The sequence below is a fragment of the Mesoplodon densirostris genome, chromosome 7, assembly GCF_025265405.1.
Source record: "Mesoplodon densirostris isolate mMesDen1 chromosome 7, mMesDen1 primary haplotype, whole genome shotgun sequence".
In the NCBI taxonomy this organism is placed as follows: domain Eukaryota; kingdom Metazoa; phylum Chordata; class Mammalia; order Artiodactyla; family Ziphiidae; genus Mesoplodon; species Mesoplodon densirostris.
This window is the reverse complement of record NC_082667.1, coordinates 15,381,005-15,396,500: the sequence shown is the minus strand read 5'-3', so window position 1 is coordinate 15,396,500 and position 15,496 is coordinate 15,381,005. Positions and strand designations below refer to the sequence as shown.

General features: G+C 51.3%; 1 protein-coding gene across 3 annotated transcripts; it reads left to right on the top strand.

Annotated features, from left to right (window-relative positions):
- Positions 1-7,985: 7,985 nt before the first annotated feature.
- On the top strand, positions 7,986-15,192 carry SLC35C1 (solute carrier family 35 member C1). Of its 3 annotated transcripts, none has more exons than XM_060103891.1 (3): positions 7,986-8,022; positions 9,471-10,192; positions 13,430-15,192. In XM_060103891.1, exons 2-3 carry the CDS (start codon positions 9,658-9,660, stop codon positions 13,987-13,989), a joined length of 1,095 nt encoding a protein of 364 aa, XP_059959874.1. In that variant the 5' UTR covers positions 7,986-8,022; positions 9,471-9,657; the 3' UTR covers positions 13,990-15,192. The 3 variants fall into 3 exon arrangements, with proteins under 3 accessions (XP_059959874.1, XP_059959873.1, XP_059959875.1); XM_060103890.1 differs by lacking the exon at positions 7,986-8,022 and adding an exon at positions 8,225-8,313; XM_060103892.1 differs by lacking the exon at positions 7,986-8,022 and adding an exon at positions 8,237-8,313 and having other exon boundaries at positions 9,666-10,192.
- Positions 15,193-15,496: the final 304 nt, after the last annotated feature.

The window sequence follows — 15,496 nt, the reverse complement described above, 5'->3', positions numbered from 1 at the left end:
CATGGATTCTAACAAAGGTACCGCTCTGGTGGGGGATGTTGATAATGGGGGAGCTGTGCATGTGTGGGACAGGGGGTTTATAGGAAATCTCTGTACTTTCTGCTCAATTCAATTTTGCTGGGAACCTAAAACTGCTCTAAAAAATAGTCTATTTAAAGAAAAATACCTAAATGGTATAAAGTCTGGAATGCTTGAAGACTTTTGCCATCACATGGAGCCTGAGAACAAAGCCAACACTTGGAGAAGAGCCCAGACAGGATTTGTTTAATGACGTTGTTTGAGCTGCTCAAACAAGGGTCAAGCTGCACCTCAAGCCAGCCACTCCCCCTGGACTTTTCAGTGACATCAGCCAATACATTCCATTTTGCTTCAACAAGCTCTCCCCTGCCCCTCCATGTACCATCTGGGACAAGGATCAGAGTCTTTTATCTTAAAGACCAGCAAGCCTGACTCTCCTCCCATTTTACTGATGGGAAAACTGAGGTCCAGAGAGGTGGAGAGAATTATCCAAAGTCTAAAAATTGTAGTCACCAGGCCAAAAACTAGAAGTCTAGGGAGCTTTCCACTATGCCTTGATGTCTCTCCAGGAGTATCAGTACCATCCGCTGAGGGGGCTAAGGATTCAATTAGCTGCTGGTACCCTCTCTCCCATCATCCCCAGCCAAGACTGAGAAAAAGCTGTTGCTATCATGAGATTTATCAGTCCAGCAAGAGGTTTTGTTTTTGTTTTTCACAAACCTACCATATTAATTTCCTAGAGCTGTCGTAACAAATTATCACAAACTCAGTGGCTCAAAATAATGCAGATTTATCCTCTCACAGTTCAGGAAGCCAGAAGTCCACCATCAAGGTGTCAAAGGTTGGTTCCTTTGGGAAGCTCTGAAGGAGAATCTGTTCCATGCTTCTCTGCTAGATTCTGGTGCTTTCCAGCGACTCTTGGAGTTTCTTGACTGGTAGCTGCATCACTCCAGCCTCTCCAACCTCTACCTCCGTCTTCACATGGGCTTCCTCCCTGTGTGTCACCTCTGTCTCCAAATCTCCCTCCTTATAAGGACACCAGTCATAGGATTTAGAGTCCAACTTAATCCAATAGGAATTCATTTTAACTTAATGAGATACATCTGCAAAAACCCTGTTTCCAAATAAGTTCACATTCTGAGGTTCTGGGGCTGAGTTTGAGGGTTGAACACTATTCAACCGAGTACACTTACTACATGCCAAGCATCATGCTACATGCCTTGAGGGATAACTGGGATGAAATGGTGTGTCTAATAATAACACACACACCAGACTCATGTTCGTTTATTTTTTTTCTCTCTACCTAGTTTATTTTTTTAATTAATTTTTATTGGAGTATAGTTGCTTTTCATGTTCATTTTTTTAAATTTTTTATACAATTTTTAAAGGTTACACTCCATTTACAGTTATTACAAAATATTGGTTATACTTCCCAGGTACAATACATCCTTGTAGCCTATCTTTTTATATATATATATATTTATTTATTTATTTATTTTATTTTTGGCTGCGTTGGGTTTTCCTTGCTGCCCACGGGCTTTTCTCTGGTTGCGGAGAGCAGGGGTTACTCTTTGTTGCAGTACACAGGCTTCTCATTGCGGTGGCTTCTCTTGTTGTGGAGCACGGGCTCTAGGCGCGGGCTTCAGTAGTTGTGGCACATGGGCTCAGTAGTTGTAGTGTGCGGGCTTAGCTGCTACACAACATATGGGATCTTCCCAGACCAGGGCTCGAACCCGTGTCCCCTGCACTGGCAGGCGGATTCTTAACCACTGCACCACCAGGGAAGCACTTGTAGCCTATCTTACATGCACTAGTTTGTACCTCCCACTCTTCCACCTCTATATTACCCTCCCCCCACTAGTTCGTTGTCTATATCTGTGAGTCTGCTTCTTTTTTGTTATATTCACTAGTTTGTTGTATTTTTAGAGTCCATATATAAGTGATATCATACAGTATTTGTCTTTCTCTGTCTGACTTATTTCACTTAACATAATGCCCTCCAAGTCCATCCATGTTGCTGCAAATGGCAAAATTTCATTCTTTTTTATGGCTGAGTAGTATTCCATTGTATGTATATACATCCTCTTCTTTATCCATTCATCTTTTGATAGACACTTAGGTTGCTTCCATGTCTTGGCTATTGTAAATAGAGCTATTACAAACATTGTGGGTGCATGGATCTTTTCAAATTAGTGTTTTTGTTTTTTTCAGATGTATACTCAGGAATGGAATTCCTGGCTCATACAGTAGTTCTATTTTTATTTTTTTTGAGAAATCTTTGTACTGTTTTCCACAGTGGCTGCACCAATTTCCATTCCCACCAAAGTGTACAGTGGTTCCCTTTTCTCCACATCCTCACCAATGCTTGTTATTTGTGTTCTTTTTGGTGATAGTCATTCAGACAGGTGTGAGGTGACATATCATCATGGTTTTGATTTGCATTTCCCCAATAATTAGCAGTGTTGATCATCTTAGACTCACATTAATTTAACACACACTCCCTGAGTACCTACTGTGTGTGAGGCTCTGTGTTAGGTGCTGAAGAGCTAAACATGCCAGTGGCATAGCCCCTGTGCTCACGGAGCTCCAGTCCAGGGAAGGAGCTTGGCATGTGCAGGGTTGTCAGCATCTAGGAGAGCAGAGTTCCAGTCCTGTCTCACCTGTTCATAAACTGCCCCTCTCTGGACCTGTTTCCTTTTCTTTAATGTGAGGGGTTTAGAATAGACAATCTCTAACATACTGTTAAGCCCTGGTGTTCTGAAAACTTTTTTTAAATGTGTTTGAAAATGCTTTGTAAACTGAGAAGTGCTGTACACAAAAAGAGAGGCAGAATAAAGTTAATAGTTAAGTGAGTAAGTCAGTCGACCTAGGTTCAAATCCCAGCTCAGCCACTTACAAGCCCCTATGACCTTAGGCAACTTACTTTATCTCTCTGGACCTCGGTTTCCTCTTCCATAAAATGGGATAATAAGATAGCATCTCACAGAGTTATTATGAGTTTAGAGGAATTAGACCATGCGGTATTGAGGCCAGGGCATGGCACAGAGCAGTGCCTGATAATGATTAGCTACCATATAACTGTTAGCTACACCCTCTCTGCCACCAGGAGTTTACAGTTAATGTGGGAGATGAAACTAATAGGTGAAAAAGTTAGAGAAAAAGATCAGATAGTGGATCAACCAGAGGGCTCTCGAGTAACAGCATGGAGAGTTCCCTGGGGATTGGGACAATGCAGCCTGAGGCACATATCTGCCCTCCAACAAACAGCGGGACAGAGGGCAGCAATGCCAGGGTCACTCCATAGGACCAGTGTCCTAGGAGACCAATCAGGAAACCGGGCTCGGGAGGAGATGAACTCATGGAACAGGACAAACTTCAGCTCAGCGGACAAACTGGTCTGGGTTCAAATCTGGCTCTCACCTCTTCACTGGGTGGCCTTGGGCTAGTGACCCAACATGTCTGGGGTCTCACTTTCCTCATCTGTAAATTAGAGATTAGAACAAGAGACTATCCCTCACAGCATTGTTGCGAGGACTGCGTGTTGTATATGGAAAACACCGGCATGGAGCCACCTCCAATAAGTGTTAAGTGTTAGTAAAACACCCTCCACCAGGAGGGACTGGCTCTGTCACTCACTCCCCAAGGGTTAGCTGCTAAGCTGGGGGAAACATCACTCCCGCTTGGAGATTATCCAGGTGCATGTTACAGGAGCTTTGGGGAGTAATGCTTTTGGCTATCCTAGATCTCAGAAAAACCAAAAAGGCCCGCACCATCCCAAGCTAGGTGCTTCCCGGAAGCCAGAACCGGGCATAGAGGTGATGTCCCTGGTAGATGTTATTGTTAAACAGAGCCAGCTCTTTGTTAATCCTCTGCAGCTTTCCCGCTCTTTCATGCAGAACCCCCTCCCCCATGTTGGGACTTCTTTGTGAACAGTCCCTGGCCACGCATCTCATGCTTTGGAATTTGCCTATGCTAACGCGGGCTCCTCCACCCCTGATCCCTGTCTGGCAAATGAGCCCTGCCTTTGGAACACTCCACTCCGCCTCCAGCTCTGCAGCTTGCATTCAATCCCAGATAATTGTATCCCCTCCCTTGCTGCCTCAGACCCCGTACCAACCAATCCCGGGCCTTCCTGGAACCTTAGACATGAGTTCCAGCAACAATTAATTACACAGTATAGTGGACCGTGCTGTAACGGTACACTGACAGGGTCTTATTCATCTCCTGCAATAAGGAGTCGGCAGCCCAGAGCTGGATGGCAGCTCACCCAAGCTCTAAGGGACTCAGGCAAGCCCTCTCTCTGCTTCTGCTCTGCCACCCTTTGCTTTCCTCCTATCTTTTGTCTCATGGTTACAAGATGGCTGCTGCCCTTCCAGACCTCAAGTCTGCATTACCTACAGAACCTATAAGAACAAGAAGCAACAAAGGCTGTACCTATATCAAGAAAGCAAAGGCCTCCCCAGAAATTCTCAGCTTGTAACTCATTAGCCAAAAGTATGTCACATGGCCACATCTAGCTGTAAGGAGTTCTGGGGAATAAGTATTTTTAGGTGGACACATTGACATACAAACAATATATGGGTAGTGTTAGTAAGAAAGAAGGTTAAGTTAATAGACGGTGAACCAGGGATCAGCAAACTACGCCAGCAAACCACGCCAGCAAACCAAATCCAGCCCATGGCCTATCTTTATAAAGTTTATTTATTTATTTATTTATTTATTTATTTATTTATTTTTGGCTGCATTGTGTCTTCGTTGCGGCACATGGTCTTTCTCTAGTTGCGGCGAGTGGGGGCTACTCTTCGTTGTGGTGCACAGGCTTCTCATTGCGGTGGCTTCTCTTGTTGTGGAGCACGAGCTCTAGGCGCAGGCTTCAGTAGTTGTGGCACATGGGCTCAGTAGTTGTGGCGTGCGGGCTTAGTTGCTCCATGGCATGTGGGATCTTCCTGGACCAGGGCTCGAACCCGCGTCCCCTGCATTGGCAGGAGGATTCTTAACCACTGTGCCACCAGGGAAGCCCCTATAAAGTTTTATTGAAACACAGCAGTGCCCATTTGTTACAACACTACAACAGCAGAGTTGAGTAGTTGTGACAAAGACCATATGGCTCACAGAGTCTAAAATATTTATTCTCTGGTCCTTTACAGAAAATGTTTGCCAACTCCTGGGGTAGGCAATTCTTTCTGTCTGCCACAAGTACCAGCAAAGGAAAGGCATAATTTTTTTTTTCCTGGAAAGAATATATTATTTTCCAAAGAATATTCCAATCACCATGAGAAAAACAGAACATTTTTTTCCTCTCCTTACATTTATTTGACAGTTTAGTATTAATTTTTATTTTGAATCACATATAGGGCGAATGAGGAGACTTATAAGCTTTTCAGGGTATAGGGCCAATAAAGGTCTTCAATCAGCCTTGAGTTTCAGGTACTCCTAGTTGTGGTGTGACTTTCATTCATTCCACAAAGAGGTACTGAACAGCTTTTGTGGCAGGAATTGTGCCAGGTCCCGGATAGGAACAGGATGAATGAATGGGTGGATAGATAGATAGATAGATAATGAACTGAGAGAGAGAAAAAGCAAAAGAGGGAGGGATCAGACTAACAACATCATGCCTTCTTAATTTTGCCTAGAGAATACACATATGTTCTAGGAGAAGGGAATATAGACTACAATGGGTATTGTGGGTAAAGGCCTAACTGCTGTAACAAAGAGACCACTTCATAACTGCAGAGGTGTATACAGCACGCAAGTTGATTCCCCTCTCATAGAACAGTCTCAAGGTAGGCAGGGCAGGTTGGCAGGTGGCTCTCCTCCACACAGAGACCCTGGCTCTTTCCATCATCTTGCTCCCACAGCCCCTAAAAATTGACCTCGTCTCCATGGTAACAGCTGTGTTCTAGGCACACTTGGGTTGCAGGTTATAGGAAGAGGAGGAGAGAACACGGAAGTGCGCCCACCTAACGTTTAAGGCCTAGACCTGGAAAGTACATCACATCACCTCCATTCCCCAGCCATGGAGTCATGTGGTTCACCTACCCACAAGGGAGGCTAGGAACTGTGCTCTCTGGCTGGGCAACCATCCAATTAACTTGGACAAATGGGAGAATGAATTTTGGTAGAAAACAGTGATGTCCACTACATGGAGTAGGCTCAGGAGTCCTTGCTGAACTCAGGGCTGAGAGAGGCAATACCTGCGTGTTCCCAGGAGCTCTCAGGCCCTTTTGCTACCGATCCACTGTCCCGCACACCTGGGAGGTTAGTTCTGTTCACCCTTCCGGGTAGACATCGTCTTCTTCTGACGTCATCAGTGGCTCCCAGCCACGGTAAGAAAATAGGACCACACCCAAAAAGGGCCCAGCTGCCACACTAATGACCTTACGTGCTGCCACATACCAAGTTCACACCCTGGGTAATTACTCTTGACAAGACCTAAAACATCACCCTTTATGAATGGTTTAAACAATTAACATTCCTTAAGAAAAATTCAAAAGCAGGTTGTGCAAAGTGCACAATTCCTGAGGCCTTAGACCCCTAAGAAACATCCCCACTTCCTCTTTCCTTCATATAAAGAGCCAAAAGGACTGGGATCTATGAGATTTACTGCAGTGGCCTATTACAACCTTAATCCAAGAGAGTGAAGCTAATGGTGGAATTTCAGGTACAACGTAAGGGGAGGGATTGGACACAGGGATACACCTTGGTCTCCTGGCGCATGGGGAGCCCTGACTGTGCCCCAAACATCCAGTGTGGACTGTCCCTGGGTCTCTCTTGGTGAAGTGCATCTGGCCTATATACAGTATATATCTCTGCCCTAGGGGATCTGGGTGACAGCACATTCATCAGATAAATTAATTCCTGTTAACGTGCCAAGGAGAAGGGCCCTTCCAGGAAACCAGGGCCTCTCAGAGACAAGTTTGTCCTGTTTGCCATTAAAGTGTTTGTCACAGTGAAATATCAGGCCTAAGAGAGGAGAGCACCTAGGGGCTGCTCTTAATAAACTGAAACCCACAACCTTTAGTTTGACCCTGGAATGAGACCCTCCAAGTAGGGGTCAGAGGACCAGCGCAGTCCCTTTAAGTCTTTCCTTCCCCCAAAGGGTAATTTGATTCAAAGGTGAGACAAGGTGATCAGATGGCATCCTCCACCTGGAGACCAGCCCATAACTAGGAAGCAGGAAGTCCCATTTCTAGAGGAAGGGGCAGTGCAGGTATTACAGAGCAAGAGCCAGAGCGGTTGGAAGAGGACAGGCCTGGGGCAGAGCTCACCCTCCGGAGGCTGTACCTGCCCTGGGGCTGTTGGATGGTGCTCATTTCCCTGTAACCCTTCCAGTTCCCATAGCCCACCAAGGGCTGTGTTAAACTGGGGCGAGCGTTTATGCAGTTAGCAAGTGAGACTTTAAATGTACTCCATAAGCTTTACCTTTTTCTTATGGAAATTTTCAAATGTACACAGAAGTAAGGAGACTCCCATACCCTCCATGTTCCCATGCCTAACTTTAATAATTGCCTATCTTGTTTTATCTATCAACCTTTGGGGATATTTTGGGGGGTGGGGGTGAGTATTCTGAGTATTTCGAAGCAAATCTCAGACATCTCACCCATAAATCAAATGGTACTAATTAAATGGTATTTGACATCCTACACACAAATAGTCGTCTCTACTTTCAGCCATATCAGCTAGGGTTTTGAGCAAGGACGTTGAGACCCACTGGTATGGTCCAGACCCCTAGTTTTAATGACGATAACTCCGGAGAACTGAGCTACCCAACGTTGGTGCTAGAGCGGGTACCAGGAAGAAGTCGGTCCTCCCGGCTGTCTGGTGAGTGACGGCCCAGGCCGGTGACCATTTCCTAGGTCCCGTCCCTGGGAGGAGGAGGGGGCCCCTCCACTAACTGCTGGCAGGAAGAATCCGGCTGTTTCCCGAACACACTTCTGGAAGCACAGACCGGGTGCGCGGCAGCGGGCCACGAATGCAGTCGGGTACTGGGACATGCAAGCCGCGGTAACTGGAGCGGGGGATCCTGGGCGGTATACCCGGGTCTGGGGTGGCTTTGGAAAGAGAAGGGGGCCTGCTCCCACGACCGGTGGGATAACTCGGGGCCAAGGTCAGGCTGCGGCCCGGGTCGCCCCGCCGCCACCCCGGGTCCACGTGGGGAGCAGGCCGGCGAGGCTGGCGTGGCGCCCACGCCCGGAGCTGGGAGCAGGAAGTAGTCTCCCGCGGGCGCGGCCCTGGGCGCGGCGCTGCAGGTGCGGCTCAATGTGGCGCGGGCCGGCGGCAGGTGCAGAGGAGGGGGTAAGAGCGGGGTCGCCTTCGCGGCCAGGGAACGCCAGCCCCGGGGTCGGAGCCTGCGGCTGAGCCCGGCCTGGAAAGGGTGTTTGGGGAGGGGCTGCTGACTTGAGGCTCGGATCCAGCCACCGGGAGGGTCTCGAATCGGGGGTGGGTTGGGCTGTGGTGGGGGCGCTGCTGGGGGTCTCCGGCTCGGGAGAGGGATGGGGGCGGTGAAAGTAGGGGGAAGGAGGAGACTGCAACAAGGTTTTTGAAATGTGAGCGGGACTAGGTAGAGGGACGCGGAGTTAGGTTGGGGGGCGGGGGTTCTCTAGACGCCGGGGAACGCGGGGTGGTCCCAAGGCTCTGGGGACGCAGTCCTGCCCGGGGATGAGGGGCAACGTGGACCTGCAGATGAGCCGAGTCGAGAGGCGTTAAGCCTCTAGAGGATGTGGAGCAGGGGCGGAGGAGGGGGACTGGGGGGAGGAAGGGGGCCGAGGCTCTAGCACCCACAGGCACCTCCCGCGGCTACCGAGGTCTAACACCAGCACCACCATCTGCGGGCAGGGAGCGCACAAGGGCTGCCAGGGACCCGACGCGAGCCTTACTCCGAAGGCCATTTCTCTGAGGCTGTGGCTTTAAGGGAGATGCTGGGCTTGCGGGCTCTTTAAGGAGGCGGTTGGGGGCGTGTCAGGAAATGAGTCCTGGGCCCGCCTCGCCGGCGGGAGCGGCCTCGGAAGTCCGGAGGCTGCTGGGCGGAGCGAGGGCCGGCACCTGGGAAGACTGCGCGCTTTGTGCTTGTACCGGCCCAGCTTCCTCCCGGTCCAAAGCACCTGGGACCTGAGCGCCTCTGACCTCGCCTGCACCCTCTTTCCAAACCCCCCGCACGCTCTCCTTTCAGCTCCTTGCATGCCTCCTCCTCTCACCCTGCAAACCTTTCTCTCCCATAGCAGCCCATGCCTGTCTCTCTCAGCACCTCTTCCCCACGCTGTCCCCCGCCCTTTTCTAACACCTCCGCCCTGCATTTCTCCCCTTTTTCCTTACATATCTCTCTCCCGCCACCCCCCCTTCCTGCGAATCCTCCTTGCTAGGTCCCAGCCCCTTCTCCCCTGACCTGTCATCTCTGTCCAACCTTAGCCCGTCCCTCACCTCTTCCCTGCGTCTTGTCTCATGAACCCCCTCAGGGTGGCAGCAGGTTGCAGGACTCACCCCAGAGCAGAACCTCTCCATCCAGGAGAAGCGTGGGAGGCCTCCAGGCCACCCGCCATGTGACAGTTGAGGACTTCAGCTTGCAGAAAGCAGAAGTGAGCTCACTGCTCCGTACTCCAGGAAATCAGTCTGGCTGTAGGGTGACCCAGCTCCTCTGCTACCATGAACAGGGCTTCTCTGAAGCGGTCAAAGATTCTGCACATGGCACTGATGGGGACTTCCGACCCCTCCGGAGAGGCGGAGGCCAGCCACGAGAAGCCCTTTGTGCTGCGGGCACTGCAGATCGCTCTGGTAGTCTCTCTCTACTGGGTCACGTCCATCTCCATGGTGTTCCTTAACAAGTACCTACTGGATAGCCCCTCCCTACGACTGGACACCCCCATCTTCGTCACCTTCTACCAGTGCCTGGTGACCGCGCTGCTGTGCAAGGGCCTCAGCTCACTGGCCACCTGCTGCCCTGGTACCATGAACTTCCCCACCCTGCGCCTGGACCTCAGGGTGGCCCGAAGCATCCTGCCCCTGTCGGTGGTCTTCATCGGCATGATCACCTTCAATAACCTCTGCCTCAAGTATGTGGGTGTGGCCTTCTACAACGTGGGGCGCTCACTCACCACCGTCTTCAATGTGCTGCTCTCCTACCTGCTGCTCAAGCAAACGACCTCCTTCTATGCCCTGCTCACCTGCAGCATCATCATTGGTGAGTGGCCAGCCAGGGCCACGGGGAATGGCTGTAGGGGGTGGAGGAAGATGGGGGCCAAAACCCTAAAGAATAACCCTGTCAACCACCTTTGACTTTATCTGTCCCAGCTCCCTTGTCGTGACAGTCATATGAGGAAGAGCCTGGGGTCCAGAGAAAGCAAGTAACTTTCTGGAGGTCACCTAGCAAGTTAGGGGCCCAATCAGGGCCCTTCTGACAAGATGGGATTCTAATCTACATTTCACAGAGGGAAAACCAAGGCACAGAGAGGCTAAGTAATTTGTCAAAGATCACTCAGCTAAGTGGCAGAGGTGGGACCTGATCTCAAGCAATCTGACTCCTTACCCTTGACCACTATACTCTCTTGCTTCTCAAGACTTCAAGTGTCCTGACTCCCCATCCAGTGCTCTTTCTAGAGGACATGGCATCTTGTAATAAATATATCATCACCGTCTGACCTTGCAGGCTTACAGTAATGCCTGAGTCAGTGGCAAGAGATATGCTTTGAGGTAACTTAGCCGTCTTCCCAGACTTGACCCTCAGAAAATAAAACTTCATGATGGGGACATTGTGCTCATCATTCGCATACAGCATCTCCTATGTTCCCCAGAGGTCCCCTGGGTGGTAGCATCACCCTGATCAACTCTACACACACAAGGAAACGGACACCCAGAGAGCTTAAGTCACTTACCCAGAGCCCCACAGCTAGGCAGTAGCCATGCTGGGATGCAAACTCAGATTGGCCGGACCCCCAGGCCTGTGTTTCTAACCACTCTGCTCTGTTCTTGTCCCCTAGAGGTTAGAACTGCACTATCCAGTTCAGCAGCCACTGACCACATGTGTCTATTCCAATTCCAATTCAGTGAAATTTTTAAAATTCAGTTATTCGGTTGCAGGTGTTGTTACCTGATTCTGTAGCCACCTTTCAAGTGCTTAGTCGCCACGTGTAGCCAGTGGCTACTGTATTGGACAGCACAGATGACAGAACATTTCCATCATCACAAAATGTTTTATTGCAGCCTATTAGGTAAGAGCACCCCCAGCTTCCCACCCCCTCAGAGCCCTCCTGGGGCTCAGTCATCCAGGAATGGGATCTTTCTTTGAACCTGTTCAGGTTCTTCCTGGTGCTGCAAACTTCATCTTGGTTGACCTACATATTCTCAGTTGGTGTCTCAGAGTCTCAGGCTGAGTTGCACTGGTTGCCGGGGAGAGGCCCATCCCAGGCCACCTGTCCTAGAAAATGTTCCCCTCACTGAGCCACTTCGGGACCTAGGGCTGCCCAGTCTAGGTCCAAGGTGGGAGAGGGAACAGGGCAGAGGTGGGAGTGGGGGTGGGGAGCTGCTAAGACCCCTGGCAGATCGGGCTCGCTGCTCCCACTTCCTCCCCAAGGGAGCTGGTATGGGCTCCCAGGCCTCAGCCAAATGCCCCAGGGATCTCCACTTCAGCCCTGCTGACCCTATAAGGGGTGGAGTGGGAGGGACCTCCTGGTTGGCAGATTTGCATGCCGACCAGTGAAGTCATTAGGGAAACTAGGCCCAAGTCCCGAACAGTAATCAAAGTAGCAGATGGTGAGATAGCTTCTGGGAAAGTGCATTCGCTGGCCAGCCTGATGGGGCAGGCGCCCTGGAGGCTGGTGCTCTCTGCTGGCCCAGCACCTGGCTTCCTCTCCGCAGTGTTTCCCCCTCCTTTCTTCCTCTTCAAGGGGGAAGATGGGTCTCAGGTGACTCTCCAGGCCTCCTGGGATTGAGTCACAGAAGGTGCTGTGGAAACCCTGGTGGGGAGTGGGGAGGGAGGAATCTAAGCAGGCATTCCAGAGAAAGTACTAGATGGGTATAAGGAAGGAGTGAGGAGAGAATGTTCTAGTCAGTAGAAAAAACATGTGCATTTCTGCATGGCTGGGCCAGAGCAAGATGCACCCATGAGGCTCCCCAAGTTAAGTGAGCCTGGACTATTTCCTGAGGGCAGTCGGAGGCACAGAGGGGCTTTAAGCCAGGACAGGACCTGAGCAGATCTGTACTGTAGGAAGATCATTCTGTTTGCAAGGCGGAGAGTAGATTGATTGGAGTGGGAGGGTCAAGAATGTGACCCAGATCTCTACAGCTGAAGGAAATGGGAGCTCAGAGAAGTTAAGTAAACTGTCCCCAGGCCACCCAGCCTCTAAATAGCAGAGCCTGATCAGAGCCCAAATCTCTCTGGCACCAAAACCACGTCGCGGGCTGCTGTGGTGGGAGATACAACATGTGTAAGATTCAGCCCCTGCCTTCTGGGAAGGTGGGGTCTAGCTAAAGAGACTGTACTGTCCCCACAGGCAGGTGTCTAGCAGCCCAGGGCAGGCAAGGGTCTTGAAGGAAAGCACAGCAGGAGGAGGCCAGGAAGAGGTCTGGGTGCTGGGGATATCAGGAAACACTTCACCCCTGGAGAGACTGGCTTTGACCCTGAAGAATGAGTGGAATCTCCCAGGAAGGAGGAGGGTGTTTCTGGTGCAGTAGATGATCAAGGACACTGAGCTCTGGTGTGAGAAGCAGGGAGATGAGAGGGGACTCGGGGTGATCATGACACAGAAACACAGATCGTGGCAAGGACGTGGGAAGCCCAGCATGCCAGGCTGAGACTCCTTGCAGACGTGAGGGGCAGTGGGGTGCCATGGAGGCTCTGTGAGCAGGAGATGTCACAACATGAGAGTCTCAGAAAGAGTGCCTATCCCCAAAGACCTCAGGCCACAAGTGCTTCTAACCATTGTAGGCTCCCATTTTACAGACCAGGAAGCCGAGGCTCTGAGACCTTAAGTCGCTTTCCTAAGGTCACCTTAACCACTAAGTGCTGTATCTGTGCTCATCCTTCAGAGCTCATTTCAAATGTTGCTTTCCAGGTGCCCCAGGCCAGCACAGTCGCCCAGTTATGGGCTCTCACAGTACCCTGTACTGTTTTATGGACCTCATTACAATTGTAATTAAAGAAGTAATCGGGAAATTACTTCTTTAATCGTTTTAATGTCTCTTTCCTCTGCCAGAATGTGAGCTCCGTAAGGAAGGGTTCATGTCCTGGGCTCCTTCCCCAGCCCTGCGTGGTGCTTAGCATGTAGTGGAGCCTTTGCACACGTTTCTTGCAGGAAGAGCAGGGAGGATGGGATGACGTGGACAGCGTTACGCCGTCTGTGAACTTTGGTGGCAAAATTCTCTGTCCTTCCTCCTCCCCACGCTCATCCCCCTCGCCCTTCTCCTCCTCTCCCTACTGTAGGTGGCTTCTGGCTTGGTGTGGACCAGGAGGGTGCGGAGGGTACCCTGTCTTGGACGGGCACCCTTTTCGGCGTGCTCGCCAGCCTCTGCGTCTCACTCAACGCCATCTACACCAAGAAGGTGCTCCCGGCGGTGGACGGCAGCATCTGGCGTCTGACTTTCTACAACAACGTCAACGCTTGCGTCCTCTTTCTGCCCCTGCTCCTGCTGCTGGGGGAGCTCCCGGCCCTCTACAACTTCCCCCAGCTGGGCAGCGCCCACTTCTGGGGCATGATGACACTGGGCGGCCTGTTTGGCTTCGCCATCGGCTATGTAACAGGACTGCAGATCAAGTTCACCAGTCCCCTGACCCACAACGTGTCCGGCACAGCCAAAGCCTGTGCCCAGACGGTGCTGGCCGTCCTCTACTACGAGGAGACGAAGAGCTTCCTCTGGTGGATGAGCAACATGATGGTGCTGGGAGGCTCCTCCGCCTATACCTGGGTCAGGGGCTGGGAGATGAAAAGGATTCAGGAGGAGCCCCGCCCCAAGGAGGACGAGAAGAGTAACGTGGAAGTGTGAGCTTCTCCGGAGACCCTGCAATGGCCCGGCCCAGCCCAGGGAGAGTGCCCATGAATGAAGTGAAGGTGCCTCTCTGGACCCAGAGACAGTGGCCTTACAGACCTGATGGGAATCTGGTGGTTGAAATGGAACCGGTGTTTCCAAGTGATGTCAGAAAGTTGCCAAACCTGTCTCGACCCCCTTTCCTATTTCTGGGTTTTTGTCCTCCCCTAGGGAGGAGGGACCCCCATGGGAAGAGCCAGGTGGGTTCTCTGGAAGAGCACCAGCTCTCTGGGAGTAGGAGAGGGACAGCACCCCTTCCTGTCCCCCTGCCAGGGCCTCCTACCTCCACATGACCTTTGGGGTTGGGGACAGACCACAACCTTTAAGGGACAGTATTGGCAAAGCCATTACGTCTTCACTTGGACTCAGGGGAGATGGGGGTGTGACCCCACCACAGGCTTAGGATCTGGGAAACCTCACACCTCTGTGCCCCGGGGCAGGCAGCATAGCTTTGGCCCACCCCAAACCAGCCTTCTTTTGGAGGAAAGTGTAGGCTGGGCTGAGGGAGGAAATGAACAAACATTCTCTCTTCTCTGCATTGAGACCCGCAGCCCCCGCCCGTGCAAGGGGGTGAAGGATCCGTGGTACCGAGCCTGGCCCGGGCCCCTGCTCATTAACACCCTCCCGCAGTCGCTAAGACCGGTTTTGCCCGCCTCACTCCCCTGCCCCTGAGGGGCAGCTGCCACCTGGCACAAACAACTACCTGGCTCAGGTAACTGCCCCCCAGAAGTGGAGGCAGGGAGCCACTTTGGCTTCTCCCAACTCTGCCTGTGCAGGGCATGCTGATGGAGCCAGGGTCAGCTCAGAGCCATCCACCTAAGCTGTGCTGGGCCCCCCAAGATCCAGGTCCCTGCAGGGCAGGTGTTGTAACCTGATCTTGATGAAGGTGTTAAGCTAACAATTACAAACTTCCCTGAGTTTGGGGCCGAAAGAATCTTCCCTTCCCCTCACCACACCCTCCGGGCCTGAGGGTGGCTTTCACAACTCCTGTCCCTCTGTTGGGTGTTTTGTTCCACCAAGTGGAACAAAACTCCTTGGGGTAACTCCTGATGTTTTCAGCACCTATAACGAAAGGCTGGGGAGAGTGGGGCTTCTCACGACTACTCTCTTCCAGTCCCCGCACAATCCCAGGTGGTTTCTAATAAAGTTGGTGGGGCCTGATGCCCTGAATTGTATGTGATTTAATTAAAAATCAGAGTAAGACATCCTGTGTGTGTGCAGCAAGAAGGGACAGGCAGGGTCTGGCTGGGATTGATGAACAAAGGCTCATCCCTGCCATCGCCAAGCCTGGGTTCTAGCAGGACAGCCCTTCTAAGAATCTGTTCTCCCTCCAGGCAAGGGGTTGATCCAAATACCAAGACTCCTTCCAGACCTCAGGTTTCGTACTGGTGCTTGTTGCCATTTACTGGGCACTTGCTGGAGGCAAGACACTGCTGAGTCCTCTATTCCATCATTCATCTCCACA

Bases quoted from the DNA above. Each gene is read 5' to 3' on its own strand.
- SLC35C1 (XM_060103891.1), top strand. From the start codon at position 9,658: ATGAACAGGGCTTCTCTGAAGCGGTCAAAGATTCTGCACATGGCACTG. The intron at 10,193-13,429 runs GTGAGTGGCCAG...TCCCTACTGTAG, and splicing joins CACCTGCAGCATCATCATTG to GTGGCTTCTGGCTTGGTGTG.